General features: G+C 34.2%; 1 protein-coding gene across 1 annotated transcript in view; it reads right to left on the bottom strand.

Annotated features, from left to right (window-relative positions):
- LOC145730595 (uncharacterized) overlaps positions 1 to 19,623 on the bottom strand; it is a 39,463-nt gene that overhangs the window by 9,372 nt on the left and 10,468 nt on the right. The window contains exons 4-5 of the mRNA XM_081981880.1: positions 7,005 to 7,089; positions 6,180 to 6,303 (exon numbers count right to left, since the gene is read on the bottom strand). Of these exons, the coding sequence (XP_081838006.1) occupies positions 6,180 to 6,303; positions 7,005 to 7,089 (209 nt within the window). The remainder of the gene's footprint in view (positions 1 to 6,179; positions 6,304 to 7,004; positions 7,090 to 19,623) is intronic.

Raw genomic sequence — 19,623 nt, forward strand, 5'->3', positions numbered from 1 at the left:
CTCTGATTTATTTTTGTCATACTAAACTCAGTACAGTTTGGTGTTCGAATAGTAATTATAGTTTAACTGATTACAAGTTTTTTTATAAAATTACAGAGAAAAATGTAAGCAGTTTGCTTTTTTCACCCTGGTTCTCCGAACCTATTCTCAAAAATGATCATTTTGTATTCAGATCAAAACTCAACCAGAAAATGTTTCTGCATCAGCCAGAACTTCTAAGTTCTTCTTCTCTTCTTCTTCTTCAAAACGATTATTTTTGAGAATATGTCACTCTTTTATAGAACAAGCGAATAATCATTTAAGTTAATGGAACTTGGCACAATAATTCAATACATCGTTCTTAGAGTTAAAGGCAATCCCAAAAAAGTAAGTTCTAGTGCAAGTTGGACTGTATCTGTTGTATAGGATTATTTCCAATTAAGTTTTCCTGACAATATCGACAATTTTGAATACTCTCACTATCACAAAAGTGGAGAAATTTCAACCCTTCTGCAGTTCAAGTTTGTTTGTTGCACCATTTCCTTTTGGGTCTTTTGTGTGCAGGATGGTCAACTAAGAATGCGAGGTACTGTATCTAGGAAACCAAAAATGATACATATTTCAAACCAACATTTTATTGAGTAATATGGCTATAAAGAATACATCTAAAATATTTTCGTGATTTCAGCGTTGCTGCAACTATATGAAATCAGTGACAACAACGATTTTCGGGGGAAAAATTAGATGCACGAGGGATATTTGGTAAGATTATTTCAAGCCAGAAAGGGTAACACTATTCTTTATGTTGCTGTGAGGAGTGTGCAATTTTTTCGAATTTTTTCCGGAAAAACTGCTGACAGCTAAGTTGACAGTTGTTAAGTGATTTTTCCACTTAAAATTTACATTTGTTATACTAATTCTTGATAGCGATTCGTCAAAATTGGTAGGAAGGAAATGATCGTTTGACAACCCTAGTAGCTGATGCTATTTCTTGATTTTGTTGCTTAATCTAGACCACGATCTATACAGTTTTTGGTCGGTAGTCGTTTTCAAGATATTGACTATTAAACATTGGAATTTTCACTATTTGCAAGGCATATGGTTGAAGATAGAGTAAAACAGTTTAAATGTACCTATTTTACTTTTTTGAGCTCTATCTTTCGATAGTATTTTCAAAATTTGATCATTTTTTGTTGTTTTGAAATTTTTTTAGAAGTACCATCATAATCTAGATCTCGAAAGTAAGATACGAACTAAAAAAAAACCTATTAAATATTTTAAGATATAACTGGCTCAAATCACAAAACCAAAAACCTTTAAAATGAATAGAGAGGGCATTTCATATACAGAGTGAGTAAGTTTATACTAGCAGGAATCTGACATTGGAGAAAGCTGTATATTTTCAGACATATTACTTGTTACATTTTTAAGAGTTTCATGGCATAACATAACATAAACAAAAAATACCATGCATAATCAAAATTCTCTAATTTTATTATTAAAATGTGTATGCAGTGAAACGGTATATGCAAGAATCGAGGCAGAAAAATATTTTAAAATTATTTAATATTATTAATCGAGGTGTATAATTTGCACAATAAAAAACAAAAACACACGCACACATTTTAAAACACACAAATAACCGGAAAATATCGACCGTTTCGACGTAATCCTTGCGGGTGTGAATTCGAGAGTAAACTCGGGCTTGTTTGGGGTTTAAAAAGCCCCTCTCGAAGGGTGCCGGGCTAGTCATTAGGGCATTACTTCGAAATTAATTTACAACAGTTACAGCAGTTTGTCGGGTAATGAATAGAACACGGTCGGGACCCGGGATTTACCTCGCTCTTCCCTCTCGCTTCCCCCCAGGGAAGCCAAAGTCTCTAAATGTTTAAAACGTGTTTGCATTTGGAAATTGCCAGTTACTCTATTAGATGTTGAACAGTTAAGCGTGCTGACGATGACGAGCGTTTAATCTAGACTGGTTGTATCGAAATTTGCTAGGTCACGGTCCGTTGAACCAATTATTTTGATAGGACCGCACACAAAAATCCGTCAAAGACCGGAATCAAATTATATAGGGAACCCTATTATAAAGCTATACTAATCAGCCAAAAATTACCCCTTAAATAACAAAAACCTAAACGTCACATGCCTAGTTAGCCGTGCTTCGAAAACAGTCGAATCATCGTTCTTCACATGTTACGTTTCATTGTTGTCAATAATTTCAAAGCCCGACTGACTCAATGTGAAGGGTTTTCGACGTTATTCACATGTCCGTCAATTGCCACTAGATCATTTTTGGAAAAAATAACATCTCCGTCTGACCGTATGGCTTATAGTCAACAATTATCACACAATGGGAACGCTTAATTGGGTAATGTTTTCAAAAGACTATGATGAGGTTACCTAACAATAATACGTACACATCCAATCGTAATTATTATATCATGCTTCATATTTCCAAGTATGTTTCACGTTATCCCAATAACAAAAGCCGTGATAAATCAGGAGAACAAGCAGACCACGAAATAATCCGATCAAATCCGATAAGATATTCGATCGAGGGAACGAACTGCTAATCTTTCAGGTCTCGGTCCAGATTGTTGGACCGCGGACACAATCGTCCATATAATTTGATTTTCGTTCGCAATCAGGCTAAGTGCTCCGAGACGCAGGATTTAGGATATTATTACTATTATTTGCTGCTGAACGAGTTGCCACAACTTAATCTTTTGCTAATAATTATTTTGGGGGAAATTTCCCAAATGTCCAAACGGATTATTGACTTGAGGCTTTAGGCTACTGTCTTGACCGATTTAGGGTCAATCGGTATCGGTACGGATTAGTTTCTAGGTGTAGTGTAATGTATGTAGTTCTCAAAATTGGCATTAATATACAGGGTATGATCTACGTATGTAAAATATTCTGGAATGAACAGCTTGGCCGCTTGTTGAAGATTAATTTGCTATTTTTTTGGAGTTACTTTTCTAGGATCTTGTGGTCAAGAGTTACTTTAGACACTAAACAACTAAAGGATAACCAAATACCATACATAAAAAGGATTTTTGAATAATATTGTCTAAAAGCAAAAACCGAAGGAGGTTGTCTATCTAATGTCATTTATAAGATTCCATGTTCAATCTGTGACAAGTTTTCTATAAAGCAGACTCGTAGAAATGTTACAGTTAGAGTAATGGAACATCAAAATGATCAGACAAATTATACAAAGTCGACACCATTAATAGAACATAAAATCACAATTGAATTTGATAAGGCCGGATTTACCCAGCTTCTTAGTCATAGTCATAATCATAAACTTAATTTTTGTCCATAACAACACATAGTTACTTAAGTTATTTAAGATTTCGACTTTGACTAAGATGCTGAGTAATCCCGGCCTAAGCTTACGATCCTTGACACTTAAACAGCTAATTTTGATATACTGTTGTCAAACTACCTGTATTTTTAAATATTGTAGTGTCCTTGTAAGTAAAATACCGCGAAATTTCTACAGTTTTTGTTAAAACTTGATACCAACATCCCCGAATAGCGACACCAATATTATTGGCTTGTATCGGAATATAATATAAGGCGGTCCTTTGATTGGAAACCGCATTGGAAGCTTGAAAACGGTCAGAGACAGACAAAAGACAATATTAAGCTAACATTATTAGAATCTCATAGTTGTTCTAAAAATGCACATTTTTCCAGCTTCTTTCATTGAAACTAGACCAGAGAGTAAATAATTGGCTCTCTGATATAGTTTCAATGGAATTAGCGTAAAATTGTGCATTTTTGGAATCACTATAAGTTTATCCGTTTAAGTTCATGCCAACAGTGATAGTGGTGTCAGGCAATATTCCAAGTTTAGCAATATTTAACCAGGATGATGATTCGGAGATTTTTGAAGAAAGGATTGAACAATATTTGTTAGTCAATGCAATTTATGATACTAAGAAGGTAGCTGTATTGTTAACCTTGGTTAGCGAGAAGTATATAAAAGTATTGAAAAATGTGTGTGACCCAGCAAAGCCTAAGGATAGGACGTACGAAGTACTTATTGAACTACTGTCAGAACAATATAGACCACGTGTTTCTATTTATCGTAGGGGCATTGCATTTGATAACCTAAAACACGGCTCGGAGACTGTTAACCATTGGTACATCAGAATAAAGAATACTGCGTCTCTATGTGGTGGTCGTATGCTAGAAGAAAGTTCCATTTTCAACAGAAAACTGTTGGAAATGGCTTTAAATAAAGAGGCAGCTTTATTGGAAACAAGAGAGGCAGAATTACATTCAATTAGGAGAAGAAAAGTGTCTATACCAGTTGCTGTTAAGCCAATGTAACATTCAGTTGGAAAAGCAGACAACAAGACTACTGGGGTAAGCAAGTTTTAACGCCATTTTTGTGCAAAAGTAAGTAATAAGTGTAAGAAAAAGAGGCATATTGCCGCAGCTTGTACTTTTGAGCTCCATGCATGTGAAGCAATGAAAGAGAAAGATGAATTTAAGACAAGAACTCGAAAAAAGCATATAAACTGGGAAGTTTCAGAGGTCATCATAGAGTTTTTATTATATTTTTGAACAACTTAATGACAAAATTATGTCACTCAATATGGATTTCCCTTTAGTACTCTAGTGTTGGTTATCAGAACGTTATATGAGAAAAACATGATTAATAAAACAAAAATATAAAGCGGCCATTTAACAGTTTCTTGCACTGCATAATAGAATGGGTGCATTACTATGCTTGTGCCATTCCGCGTTTAAGTCGTATAGCATATTTTCGAGAAATATGCTCCTTCCATTAATATCTAAGCCCGTGATGTTGGCACTAATGACTATTAGTAACCCGAACTCAGTTGCCTCCATTTTAATGAGCCTGCTTTGTGGCCAAGTTTGTTCTCTAATGATTAATTTCGCCATTACGGTAAAATATACTGTTTCCACTTTTATTTAGTTCTGTTTTCCCCAGTCGAGACCGGTTTTTCCGACTATCAATATCGGAACCCTCCTTTTGGAACTAATTACTTATGGAAGCATTCTTTCCTGCTTTTTTCTCGGATTGATCGGCGGTTACCCCACACCGAAACTTAAATAAGATAATATTCGTTCATCAACCCACCTACGTCATCCTACACATCCATGACTATTCAATCCGGAATACAATGGGACCATTTCAATAGTCCGTATAATTACGATGTTGCAGTTCCTTTAGGTATTTACTCTCTGGTCTAAAGTAAACACTTCACTCTGTATAATTGACACGGAATTAGCGGTTGGCATGATAATCTGGGGGCTTGCTTTGAAAGCCCTGGGATGTTTATTCCAATGTTTTTTTTTTGTTTGTAAAGTACACCCATAGAAGTGTTTCTATAACCTGTTAAGGTATTTTCTTTAATTTTTTTATAAACTACGTGGTGCTAGCCCCCTTTTCCATGTTTGATATGATGGAAAGTGAAATTAAAAAGCCACCACCCTTTCTCGCCTATTGCCCAATTACTAAGGTAAAAAAACAATAGAAAACTGCACAGAAAAATCAGAGAACTCTCTCTGCAGAATGAGTGAAATGCATGGGACCCTTAATGAATGAGCCTGATTGGCCCAACGACGCGACGCCTACAATGGCTACTGCCAAAGACGGATTGAACGAAGAGAAATTGTGAAAGGGCACAGGACTGGATTTAGGTCTTTTTAGTACATGTTCACTTGGTTCTCTAAATTTCAACTAACGTCAACCTCAATCCAAAAAATGTGTAAATAGTTAGCGTTCATTGGCATTAAATTGGTCTTTAAGGAAGAAATAACAAAGTTTACATTCTGTTATTTTTGCGCAGCAAGAAAAGCCACTTCTGGTTATACAAATTAAAGAGTGGTTGATGCAAACAATTCTGTAGTTCCCTACAACAAATTTCATCATCACTTCTGATGTCATACTATTCTTGTTCAATAATAGAACTATTTTGAAGAAACACACCATTAACTGAAGAACATTAGGTTCTTTATCATTTTAAGATATTGCCTTGCAGATGAAGAAGTCTTGCCTTACATATACAGTTTGGATTTGTACTTTTTCAAAACTACGCATAAAAAACTACTGAATCATTTCAGCTTTTGGCACCTCTGCTTTCTTAATGTGACCAAACTTGCCATCATCATAATGTACAGTAATAGTTGTAGTTAAAAACAACACTCACCTGTATTCGATCTTCAGGTAAATCAGTTTTAAGGCTAAGCATCTCTCTGGCGTACACGTCCGGATAATGGGCATCTTTGAACGCCTTCTCCAGTTCCTCTAGCTGGTAGCTTGTGAAGATCGTCCTACCACAGAGGGACGAAGGGTAGTCATTCTGATTGACTCCAGTTGATCGTATCAACCAAAATTTGTCAGAAAATACTGTGTTTTTTGAACAAAAATTGAATAGTCATTTTAATCCGCCTCTTAAACCTTCTGTTTAGTGAATTTTTCGAAATAAGCTCTAGGGTTGTTAAAAACACCCCTGGTTCGTTTTCGACTAAAAATTAACTTTTATTTTGTCTGGCTGATAGAGAAAATTGTTTTGTGCAACTCTTTAGTGATACGGCACTAAGTATTCATAACTACGGATGTATTTGAATTAAGTAATCTCTACAGTAAATTAGTTGCTTTTACTTAATCAATATATGTGAATAAAAAATAACACTAAATTCACTTTCTGTTCATCTTTCTATTCTCGTAGTACTTAGTTATTTTATTTGTTTCCAGTAAAAGTGTCTTATAAAGCAACATAAAGTTTGTTAAAGCAATTGAACCGTTCCGAACGGTAGTATGGAAAATTGATGAGTGGAATTTTAAATTAGGCTGATTGAAATATTCATTGGCCAGATCTTTATAGGAAACTCATCCCAAATCGATTCTCGTCTGGGGCCTCGGGCTACATCAAATATACACGATATTCCAGTTTATTCCGAACGCAATGTTCCAAATATTGCAAGTATACAAAGGGCACAAGTTTAGTTTTGGAATTAGCTCAAATAGTTACCTATGACGTCGTTTCTTCTTCTTCTTTTTGTTAAAGTTACCTAGGCCGTCTTGGACCGTAAAATCTTTGGAATTATCTAGCTGTCCTGCAAAAGAAAAAAACTTTATTAGTTATTACAACTGAGTGGTAAAACTACAAAAAGCGATTAAATATTTTACACCCTATAGTCGAAACTATTCGGTTTACTACCGAAAGGGGTAACTAACGTGCACTTATATGAAATTCCTTCAGGCCATTGGCACAATTTATTACCGGCCAAAGGCAATTACGGGATCCCGGAACCGTATTAGCTTTCAAGCTCTAACCCTTTCATAAAGCGTTTAATTGCCCGTAAGATAAATGTATCCTGTATGTTCTAAGTTTGGTGTGACGAATCACTTCTGTACGGTATGCATACTATTATGTGCCCCAGTTTATCTCTCTCCCTCCCAATGACTAACAGTCCGAATACGTAAAATAGTGTATGAAAATTGATTTATTTCTAAGATTTTCTGTTTGGGTAAATTGAGGTAGATATCACCATGAAATCAACCTAGAGGTTTGAGGTATAAGCTAAATCCATTGGTACCTCATTACTTAAGCCACTGCCTGGCTTTAGTACAAAAAAACACACAAACTTGAGAAACCAAAAAATAAAAACTAAAACAAAAAAGCCTTCTTTGTCCGAAACGCGGTGAAGGGAAGAGGTAAGATTGAAGTGAGTTTAGTGAATGGAACGAGGTGTGAACTGCATCGCCCCACGCCTATTAAGAAGGCATTAACCAAGGTGTGAAACACCCGTCGCATCATGGTCGTTATAATGGGCTTCCATTGTTTTAGGGCTGCGCCTTTTTCTCTTGACGCGCGATTTTCGTTTGCTTTTTTATACTTCTCGCAGCAGGTCGGGTTCTTTTATTCTTATTGGCAACTGAATAGATTTCAGATGTTGAGCAGCATATTTTTTGTATAACATGTCCTATAACTGTTTTTCAAAAAATACCGGATGCATAAACGTTTCTAACTCCAAAATTTTGCTTTAATACTTGTATTGCTTGAGTTTGAAAAATTAGGCAAAACCATTCACTTACTTTTTTGAAATGTTATTAAACTGTATTTTCAGTGTTTGGCAATGTGCAATGTGACGACGAAAAACTCTCTTTGTATATTAATCATTTCCTCAACTATTGCACGCATACTTCGTATCCCATAAAAAAAAAGTGATTTAGGTCTGACGAATTGGCAAGCTATTTTAACACAGCCTTCTTATGTCCTCTTTACCCGATCCACCGGTTGAGACAAATAAAAACGAAGAAAACAAAGTCTATCTCATGCTGCAACATTTCTTCATCAGGGCAATTTGGCTTTAAGGGATCTGAAAAAAAGGGTGGAAATTTCAGAAATTGAATCCTACTTCTTCAGTTATAGGTTGTTTACGAAAATGGAGCTATTACTCTTGCTACTCTAATTTTTGAGGGTTATTGGGCATAAATCTGCATCATTCTATTCGGATTTGCTTTTACATTATCATCCTTAAGCTGTAAGAGCATTGACATCAATTCAAACTTGAAATGCAATGAAATAGAGGTGACATTTGACAAAGATTTTCAATGGAAGGTGAAGTGGAAGTGATTTTAGTAAAGAAACCAAGTGAATGGGTTTACTGGAAAATGAATATCGACAAGTTTATCTGTTGATATAAGCAGAATTTGATAGAAGCATTCTTGAGCACAACGAAAGTTTTTTAAAGCTTTTTTTAAAATGCACCTGTTTTGATGACTTCACAGAAATCATATTCTTCAAATAACTCTTCTACCTACTAGATTAACTTTCTAAAAGTGATATTGTTGCTTTCGAATTATTCAGTAAACAACAAATTTTGGCATAACTCAATTACCTCCAATCTGTGACAGAAGAGTTCTTCCAACGAAAGCATAACTTATTCAAGTTTTTCGAGATTTGCAACAAAATGACCAAATTTGGATTCAATTACTTTTCTGATTTCCTCGCGATAAAAGCTGACTAAACCGTGGATAATAAAGTGTTTTTTTCACCATTAACAAAATTTAGGATAACAACATAAAAAGACAACCTAATTTATCTGTCTCTCTCAAGTCAAGCATCTTACGTCAATAATATTTCCTTTTTTCAAAACTTTACTATTTTCTAGGTGTTTACATTATTTTGTAACTTTAAATTCAGTAATTATTACAATAGAAGTTTTTGTGCAATATCTTGTAAATAAGACCTTACAGGTGGATTTCCACATTATTTTTTAATTAAAATGTGTATGACGACCTTTAGAGTTCCTTGTCACAATTACTTGATTGAATTTGTCTTCATTTTAAATATTTGAATAAAAGTAAAATGGATTATTATTAAGCTGATTTTATTGCAACCATTGCGTGCATAGCGATTCCGTTCCATCACCAAAAACTACCACCACCAGGTTCTGGAAAGTCCAATCAATAAAAGATAATAATATGAGAATTCGAGTTGCGTGCAGGAACGATTATTAAACGAATTAAGCTGGCGTAAAAGCTATTTGGGGCATTTAGGGAGAGGAGCCCGATTTTATATACTCATTCGGCTTTCAAATTAACTGTCTGACGGCGGAATCGGAATTTCCAATAAAGACTTGAGACTGCCGACGGGGGAAAATTGGAAAATAAGACACCAACATTGGTAGAGGACTCGTGAAATAACAACCCGAATGCGTAGAAAGCAAATATGTAGAGTTAACACTCAACGTTTTTAGTTATATTGAGTATGTATCAGTTGTTGCTTACATATTCTGTATGTTTTTAAGTGAAGAGTTATATTTATTACCACAACTTTCCAAAACATCAGAAAATTGGTGTTCGTAGATTTTCGATTCGCGAACTTCTATGTTAATTGATTAGAGAAGTTATTATTCAGTTCATAAGCTGAATTAATCCTGAAAAGTAAAAGTGAAGTTACATGTAACAGTAAGAATAAAAACGAGATGATTGACATCAAAATAAAGTAAGGTTTCAAATATCAACTAATTAACCCTCTAAACCACCAAAACAGTAATTATCCAGTTTCTGAAATATCCGTGTAACTGGTGTAACAATCTCCCCCAGCTCCTTAAAGTCGACTAACAACGTAGCCCTTAAACCAAATAACCGTAAATTTAAAGGCAGCCCTAAAAACCATCGTGGCGACGTAAATGAAAGAAAATCACCCCCGAAAATATCTTTATATCTTACTTTTTAGCCCCCGCGAACACAAAACAACCCTCCCCGTTCCGTTACCGTGCTCCTTTAAGAAAACTAAAAAAAGGGAAGAAGTATTAATTTCGTCCGGTGAACGTCTATATTCTGAGTTGGCTTTCGTCGAAATTACTTTAGAAATGTGGGGTCGCAAAAAGAAAAAGTTTAGGTTTCAATCGAGGGTTGGGGGCTTTTGCGAAATCGAACCCGGTTTTTATTTTTGCTAATCAGTGGCTTCCGGGTTTGGGTTTCTAGTTAGACATAGAATTGTAGATTGCAGACATACGTTCCGTTATAGACGATATATTGAAAGGGTTTTACTATATTTGCTAAACCTCTTCTCTTCTTTTCTTTCAATCTGAAAATCTCTTTCATTCACTGAACGAATTCAATTTTCCAATTACAAATAAGTCGAGCTAATCCCTAAAATACCAATTTAAAGTTGCCGCGAAAGAGAGGCTAGACGCAAAGGGAAATGTAGGTTTAAAATTACCCATATGCCCTAATCCGTTCGAGCTGGAATTAGTTAGAACGAATAGGAATTGCCCAATCAGCTCTGGAAATTCAATTAGACATAAGTGCAAATCTCTCGGGAATTTCGACATTCCCGGTCTTTACAATAGAAAATTTACCTTCAAGATTTCCGCTTAGTACCGTTTTCGATTAATCTAATTCAAATTTCATACTAGCGAGTTCAATTCGGGCTTTGTAAAATGGAAATCATGTTACGGTCCTGGTACGGAATACGAAGATTACTGGCTGGAAAGTAATAAAATGCGGTGTCAAGATAAACTGGAAAAACGTCGACCGAGCATAAAATTTTCCTATCTGCACAGTAGCAATAAAACACTTGGCGCTCGCTGAATGCAAAATAATTCTAAATTATGGATTCGTCATGTGGATTTAAAGAAATGCTACTAAAATATGCGCATCCATTTGCTTACAATGGAACAGAACAAATTTATTGTATCGTGTAAAATCCAGATAACTTTACGGACTGTACGTAATGTATTATTTACTTTTAGGATAAATACTAGATTTAGACTGATTTAGTAGGTGAAACACGGTTGTCTGTTTATTATTAAGAATCATTTTAAATTTTTAAAGCCAACCAAAAAATTGAATAAATTATCACACCGACTGAAATATTATATTTTCAAATTTTTAAATTTTTATTCTACGGTTTAGGATCAGTTTTACAAAAGTCAGTGAGAGTCAAATTTTGTTCTGAAACTTTAGTGAAATTATTTCTCAAAATGTTACCAAAAAGTCTAATTTTTATTAGGTTAAAGTATATTTGGACATTAACCACATTAAATAAACCAATCGTACAGTGGCATTAATATAGTCAGGAGAATATTTTTGACAATCGTTTGTTGGCAATATTCTTACACGTGAAAAAACTTTGTTATTCTAACCATGATTTGCTGATCTACGTTCTTAATCTATCTAGTGAAAATTAATACATGATTAGAAACTATTTTGCTCCACTAATGTGCAGTTTGTAAAGTTTAACTAAACCGAGATTAGCCAATGTCAAATTTCTGTTTATTTACCGCCATTTACAAGCTGAGTTTAAGTCAAGTGTGATTCAGACTGTGATTTTTTTCATCTTTAATGTCACACTCTGAACCAGCCTTAACCTAAGTTTAGTTTAAAGTATGACCGTGCAATACCTTTTAAATATTACAATTTCAACCTTCAGAATGCAAAATTATTCTAAATTCTAATCTGATAATTCCAAAATTTGAATCAAGGCTCATGAATTAGATTTGTATATGTTTAGTAATTACTGGTTTTGCTATTAATTATAGTGTTTTATGTGGGGTGGAAAGTAAAAAGTATTGGAATTTTATTTAGGTATTCCCCATGTTAGCCACAATAATAGGTTATATAGGATTGTTGTGTAAATAATAATTTTGTAGTGCATTGAGTATATGGGTATTATTCACTTGTTTAATAATCTGACAAAGAATATGCAGGACTGACACTTGATGGAAAAGGTATTCCTATTCAGCTTCATAATACATTTACACCTTCCACCGTTTGGAAAATCATAATCAATTATATCTATGGTTTTTTGGAAGATGTTTTCTTCAAACCTTATTGTAACTCAATATACAGGGGGATTCACAGTGAGCCAAACACCTAGAAAATGTCTCAAATTGTTTTTTTTGGTTTTTTAAATTTGGGGTATAGGTTAGATCAGGTTCAAATTCTCTTTAAAGATTATTTTTGTGAAAACCCATATGTGTGTATTATAATTTGAAAAAAAATTAAAACAAAGCATCTTTTTCTATCTTTATTTAACGGTATATGATTCGTTAAAATGTATCTAAAATAATCGTATTATTTTGATGCATTTTGATTGGTACCCAATGATCAATTATTGTTCTTTGTAGAGATGCTTTGACAGAAGCAATATTTGTCACATTTAACACGATACAGTTTAAAATTTTAGAAATTAAAAAAATAATAAAATTCCTTTTTATATTTTAAAATAGTGGCACTGTGGTGATAATTATTATTTTTTCACCTATTCGTGTTACAAGACTACTAAAAGAAACTAGTCAGTATGTTGGAATGTACATATTTCTTCCTATTCAGGTGGTATGCTTGATTCCAGTTTAAACCGACAAGAATGATGGCTTATATTAATCCTGGATCAGAACGCCATAAACTTGATTTAATCATTCGTCCAACATCATAAGCAAAATTAATCACAATCAACATCCAACCTAGATCTATTTAAGACTAGCTGTGAGAGTTAAGTTTTAAAATATAGACAAACTGCAAAATATCACAGTCAAAGCAAAATTTAGCCTAAGCTGCTCTTAAGCATGTTGATGAAATTGAAATAAGAATAAAAACAATTTTTCTTCCGAGGCAATTCGAAACATCATTTCGGATGTATCCAAATTAAGTCTGTCACAAAATGTTATGACAAGTGACAGAAAATTGTAACACAAACATTTGTGACGAAAGGTGGCGCCGGTGTTGGGTTACACAGAGACGGTTCCGCCTGTTTGTTTTTACGAACGTCTTGTCTATACGGGCACTTGACATTTTAAACCACTATTAATTAGACGTGGTTAAAGTGCCGGATTAGGTGTCTTTAATAGTTAATTTAACAATAAAGCTGTCAACAAGACGCTGGTGCGTAACAACGCCACTGCTTTTACAATGTTACTGCAACATGGCAGAATACAATAAGGACAATGTATCTGGGCACTCGACGTAGTGCAGCCTGCATATTCTTTCATCATCGTTTGTAATTATAACTTTCAATCTGATTGGCGGGTGTATCTCGTAAATGGCATTTCAAGTGCCCCCATGTTTTATTATTAGATTTCGACGTTAAAAATCAAATTAGAAGTTGAGTATGTTGGCCTCCATTTTTCATTCAGTTGAATAATTTCATTTTTCACTGTTATGAGGTCTTCAGTAATGAGATATCATCTAATAATAAACTTGACATATCTTGAGATTTTTTTACCCACAACATCAGGTATCAGACTGGTGAGGTAGACTTCCACCATAACAAATTTCGACCATAGTAAACCATATTTATCCCCCATGGTAAATCCTTTCGTTATGGGCGTACACCCATAAAGGTGTGCAAATAAAAAGGTAATAAGATTACACCCTTTCAGGACCTACCTTTATTTTGATTAGTTTCCTATAGGCGACCATTGTGCAGTTACTTCAATAGCTTGTATTGGACCTTATTTGAGCAAGACCCGCTATTTTCTTAACAATGCTTAATGACAGGTTTGAAATGAAATGGGAGGAATGTTGACAGATGTTTACTGGCTCGGTAAATAATTATGTTAAGTACAGCACACTGTTTAGTGAAAGAGTTGCTGTTTTTTTGTTATGTAGTGGCAGCATAATTAGGCATCATGTTGTCTTATGTAATTTATGTATGTGCTGGTTTGTGATAAAGATATCAATCAACGTACAAGCTGTCACACTAAGTCATCCTCCCTAGGGATTGGACCTTTTCAAAAATTAAAGTATCTTGGGCAATAAAAGAAATTGATTATCCCCAAACATCTGTAAGAGTGGTCGGGGTAACTACCCCTAACTAAAGCCCTTTTGGAAAGTCCCGCGGGACAGACTTAACGCTCGATTAGGACCGGACTGGGATGTAATACACTCTTCGGCAATTTTCGAACATTTGTAGGGCAAATAAATTGAATTAGGTAGCAAACAGAATAAAGTGGGATGAAACTTGATAGCCTATCTTCACATGTTTCAAAACGCCGAGAAAACCAGCAACTTGTAATTCTTCAAGTGGGATAGTCACCCTAATAAAAATCAGAGTCTCCCCAACATAAATAATAATTACAGACAATGTTAGTAGTGAATTTATGAAATGCTGTCCACAAAACCGTATTTTTATGTCCCGTTCTGGACCGACAACGAGACCAGCCCCTAGAAAGCAATCGAATAATCTCCAAACATGTTGACACAATTAAATTTGGAGGAACTCCCGCTGAGAAATTTACAAGCTTAGCCAGTCATAAATTCCAGTGATTGGATGTTATGGTCGCATTACCAATATTACGGACAAATGAAGCCACCAGAATACATTTGTATTTGGAGGGAAATTTGGACGACCTCAAAGAATTAAATTAGATTTCATTCGACCAAACACAAATAAAGAATACATAGTAGAGAAGAGACTAGTAGAGTAGAGTATGTCAAAGCTTTTAGCATCAAGTATCTGATTTCAAACACTTTAAGAAAATGAGTTTTTGATAGAAAATCTACAGAATAAATTTTCTTTTCAGTTAGTTGAGAAAAAAGTGAGCATTAGTCATTTGCAGCTGTTACAAACCACAGAATTATTATACATATTTTGAGAACATTTTTGCTAAGCTACAACTTTTTAATATGCGTTTTTGCATTAGATATGGTGTGGCTTTTGTACAATATCAAAACTAAATAATTTTTACATGAGCACTACACACATGTTGTATGTCTTAGTATACACTGTATCTACATTAAAAGGATTTGCTACAGAAATCTCTGAAACGGAATTATTTGGCTTAAGTAGAAAAAGGTAGTAAAATGACCTTTTAACTTTTGACTTGTCAAATGTCAAAGAATAGAAATTCAAATTTCTTACATAGTTTAACCTCAGTTTAACTCGCTTCTTTTTTAACTTGGCAAGTAGATGTTAACATGAATGAACTATGAATTTTATAGATATAGGATAAAGGTACGGTTTTGCGCTGCCACTGGCACCCTCTTCGCAAAACAGAGCCAGCCCTTCTCAATGGGGGGCGAGAGCCGCCCCGTTTCCCCCGCAGCGCAGCTCATTATGAAGCCCCGCGCCCCTGAATTGGCGGCCATATTGGCCTCCACTCAGATTTTTTACCAAATACTTGCTCCCGGTTGTAATTATTACAGCGAACCACATGGTATAGTCAAGAAAAGGTGTTAGGTACTTAATTTGGTTTTATTTTTGCGTTTATAATTAAAAAAGAAAATCGTATAAAAAATTTAATTTCTTAATATTTTTAATTTAGATGACAGTTTTCCGAACTACAAAAATGATCAGAAGACTTATTAAGATTTAATTAATTATAAAGTAAATAAAAGTTTCTTGAAAAAATTGCATACATTCCAAAACATTACAAAAACTGCTCAAACTGAAGATCTTAAGCAGTTATGTAAGGCGATAAATGCAATTGTCTAATTTCTAATTCATTCTTGGAAGCAACTTTTTAAGAAGAAGAGAAAGAGAAGAAAATAGTACTGAAATAGGCATGAACATTAGGGTGTCATACTTTCATAGTTTCAGTTTGCTTAAGGGAAACTGGAGAAATGGTAGTACCCAAAGATTTTCTTGTTTTTGTGTTATTTGTTTCGATTTTCCATTCAAAAGTTATTTTTGAAACAGACCATTTTCCACTTAAACTTACATTCAACTTCTTCTTTCTTCTAATTAAATTTACTCAAAGCCGAGCAAGCTACTGAAATAAAGTACCTAGCTAGCTAGAGCTACTAGCAAAAATATTTATATTTTATTATTTAAGCTAGAATTTGGATAGTTGCTTTCTGAAAAAAAAAGTACAAAGTATCTGGAAACTATGATGGTTTACTTCAGTTACTTGTTACAATTTATTACCCAATGGTGCGTAATTGATCCATAACTATTTTGCTAGTCATATCGACTTGAGGGCGTCACCAACCCCTGGTTCACCCTGTATGTATAACCAAGTTTTTAAGCATCTAAAATAATTGTGTGAATTGCATCTATTAAAGTAGTAGGTATGTCTTATTGTGTTAAAATGTACTGCTCAAAATATGTATTGATTCTTAAGTCCAGATTGTTGTCCAGAAGTTGTTTTGTTTGAAAAAAATGTCTAGTCACCACCACTACATATACTTTTCTGAAAAGGTAGCTCCTGAATAGCCAAATTGTAGCTAAGTTAGTAGCTTAACTACTTAGTAACTAGCTACTGCCCGTATAGTTCTTTTAAAAGCCTTTTAAAGACTAGACATAATTTGATTATTGTTAAAGTTTTTAAGTTTGAAGTGTCGCATAAAGTATAATTGATTAATTTTAACCCTCCGAGCTCATCCGATTCGAATCAAAAACAGAAACCCCGAACTAACCCGCGTTACCAGTCGCGTCGTTCCAAAAATTAATATTTATGATACATGCACGGCTCGTCCCATTATCAGCGTATAATGTAGCAAAATTAAACTGGTTAAAGCCCTTTGTCGTCGTGCCAACACTGCTAAATGGCTGCGAAATAATCCAATTATGATAATGTACACGTCTAACTTGTCGCCGAGCTAAGCACTTATTTCATTTTCCGCTACATTTACTTTTACAGCCCGATTTGTTTTTTTATTTTTGGTTTAATGTCTAAACGATGGCTTCCGAAAGAAAATCAAATTGATTTTTTTTGGTGAAACAATGTAATCGATTTAGAAAAAAACAAATTTTTATGAAGTCATTATGAAGTTTTTAGTGTCGATGGGGTAACGCCTATGATCAGATGGATCTTTTCTACCTTTTGGCCCCCATCGAAAACAGAGCCCGGAGCCAGGTTTCCTGGAATTGGGGGGTAATTTACATAGCGCATTGTTTCACGTCCAAAAGGATCCATTGCGGGCGTGTGTGAGTGGAAACTGGAAAATATTCGGCCTGTTTGCGCACGACACCGCTCATTAGTCGATCGATAGTTCACTGGGTTTTTCAATTTCCTCTTGGCTAATAATCCTGATACCTAATTTAACCAGTCTCAATCTCTATTTATAAGCGACACAACTACATTTTAAAAAGTATAAGTTTGAAATACAAATTGTTAACCTAGAAATACCAATCTAGCACCAAAAAGTTTTTGAACAAATAGAGATTGTACAAAAATCCGTTTTGCTGGTTGTCGTGAAAACTCAGACTCACTAATAATCTTGTTAGAAACACAAACGTAAATCTGCTTATTCCGAGCCCTCGAAGCAACAGAAGTAAAAAGGCTTTTGAAAAACGTAATTATTAGGATTTAACAGGCTGTTAGCGCAAGTTAATCGGCCGAAAGCGTATAATAGCTTAGTTTCGTTTAGTCGGGGATAAAAAGGAACGAAGTATAACGACCAGAACGACAAAGTTTTAGAAACAAATTTAAAAAGGAGACGCCGCTAAGGTGTTACCGGAAAATCTGTTGGCTTATAGTTATCGGCTAAACACCTTTCAAGCTTAATAAAAAGAGCTCATTTCAATAATAACCCTCTGAGACTAACCTCATTTCACATAAACGTTCAGTAATTCACTTGGCTGAGGTCTGTATAGTGATTGTCACATAATTACAGATTACAGACCATTAATCCCTTAATCATCACCCTCATATTTGTTAACATCAATTTTCGGTTCCCTAAAGTATTGACCCGGCCGGCCGTAGTCTCGTCTTGTTTCAGGGGTGGCCCTAAATTCGATTATAGCCCCTTTTTGTTTGACAGATTACACAAATTGTAATTTTTCATGGTGTTACGATTAACCATTAATTTCAATTAATTTGTTCAGTACCGATATGGTTATCTGCTTAGATTTTTTTTTTGGATCGTTATTGAGCTTATAAACAACTAGTGCAAAGAATGCTTGTTTGGTTCCATGTAAATTTGTTCACAATGATTAATTGATATACAGTTATAAGATTTTTAAAATTATTCAAAGAAGATGAATGGTAAGAAGAAAACAATAATAATACAAATTATTGCAAACCAATGCTAGCTTGGTTTGAACACACACAACACTGAAACCGAGACTGGAACACTTTAAGAAGTGTGTATTAGAATTTTTTAGGTACTTCACTAGTTATCAAATAAATGTCATGAACACTGGACACTTTTCCATTCTCTTCCAGTTACACTTGGAGTATATTTCACTATTTTACACTCATTTATTATTTCAGATTTAAAAGTGATAATCATACTATTTAGATATCATTTTAAAAGCTTTAACATTTTTGTTTTTTTCGTCTCTCACCCAAATTGGAGTAAACTCTTTGTCTTTTCAAAATAGTTTTGTAACCCATTGTGTAAGTATAATTAGTTCTTCAGAAATTGTGGAAAAAGGTGAAAATAAGACAAAAAATAGTTGTGTAGCCCATCAATTTATACAGGTGATGAAACCCCCCTCATTATTTTTGTCCTGTTTCTGCCAGTCTCCATAACATTACTATAATTCATTGAGACACAATCTTCTTTAAAAACCTAAACTATTAGTGTCAGGTAGTACGACCTGTTTTTTTACAGTCAAAACTTAGAAAATGTGGTCTGTCATTGAATTCAAGAATATTGTTGAGAATAGCTAAAAAGCTAGGACCCTATTTGAAAAAACAAACCTAATACTAATAATAATTTCTAAAATTCAAAAGGGCGGATTTCAAATTCGGCGGAGAGAAACGGGAAAAAGTAGCAATAAAAATGAACTATTTCTAAACAACTCTTTAAATAACCTCATCAAGAAAGAATGAAACTAATTTTAAATCACATATTTAACTTCACTATAAATTCTACCAATGGGGTAGATCCAAAAATATGGCAAACTTACTTTACGCATTATTGTTAACGTTATGGCATTTGCTTTTTATACAATATAGATTCGAATTTATATAAAATAGCCTTTATAAAAAATGTTAGAGTAACTTATTTGTTACCTAAAATTAGTATTTTCTTAACTAGTTACAAAAGAGTTATTATCATTTTAAGGAACAGAACTCCATTCTTTACCAAATGTAATTTAAAAACATTTTTCTCCATTTCACTTTTTGTTAAATTTAGCTTGGAACACAAGGTCTATATTTGAACTAAAATATAATTTAAACAAAACCCTAACAGTCCTTTTAAACGGATCAGAAGGGCACATTGTTGACAAAAACTCCCGATGG

Source organism: Ips typographus, linkage group LG6, assembly GCF_016097725.1.
Source record: "Ips typographus isolate SLU linkage group LG6, UJ_Ityp_2.0, whole genome shotgun sequence".
Taxonomy (NCBI): Eukaryota; Metazoa; Arthropoda; class Insecta; order Coleoptera; family Curculionidae; genus Ips; species Ips typographus.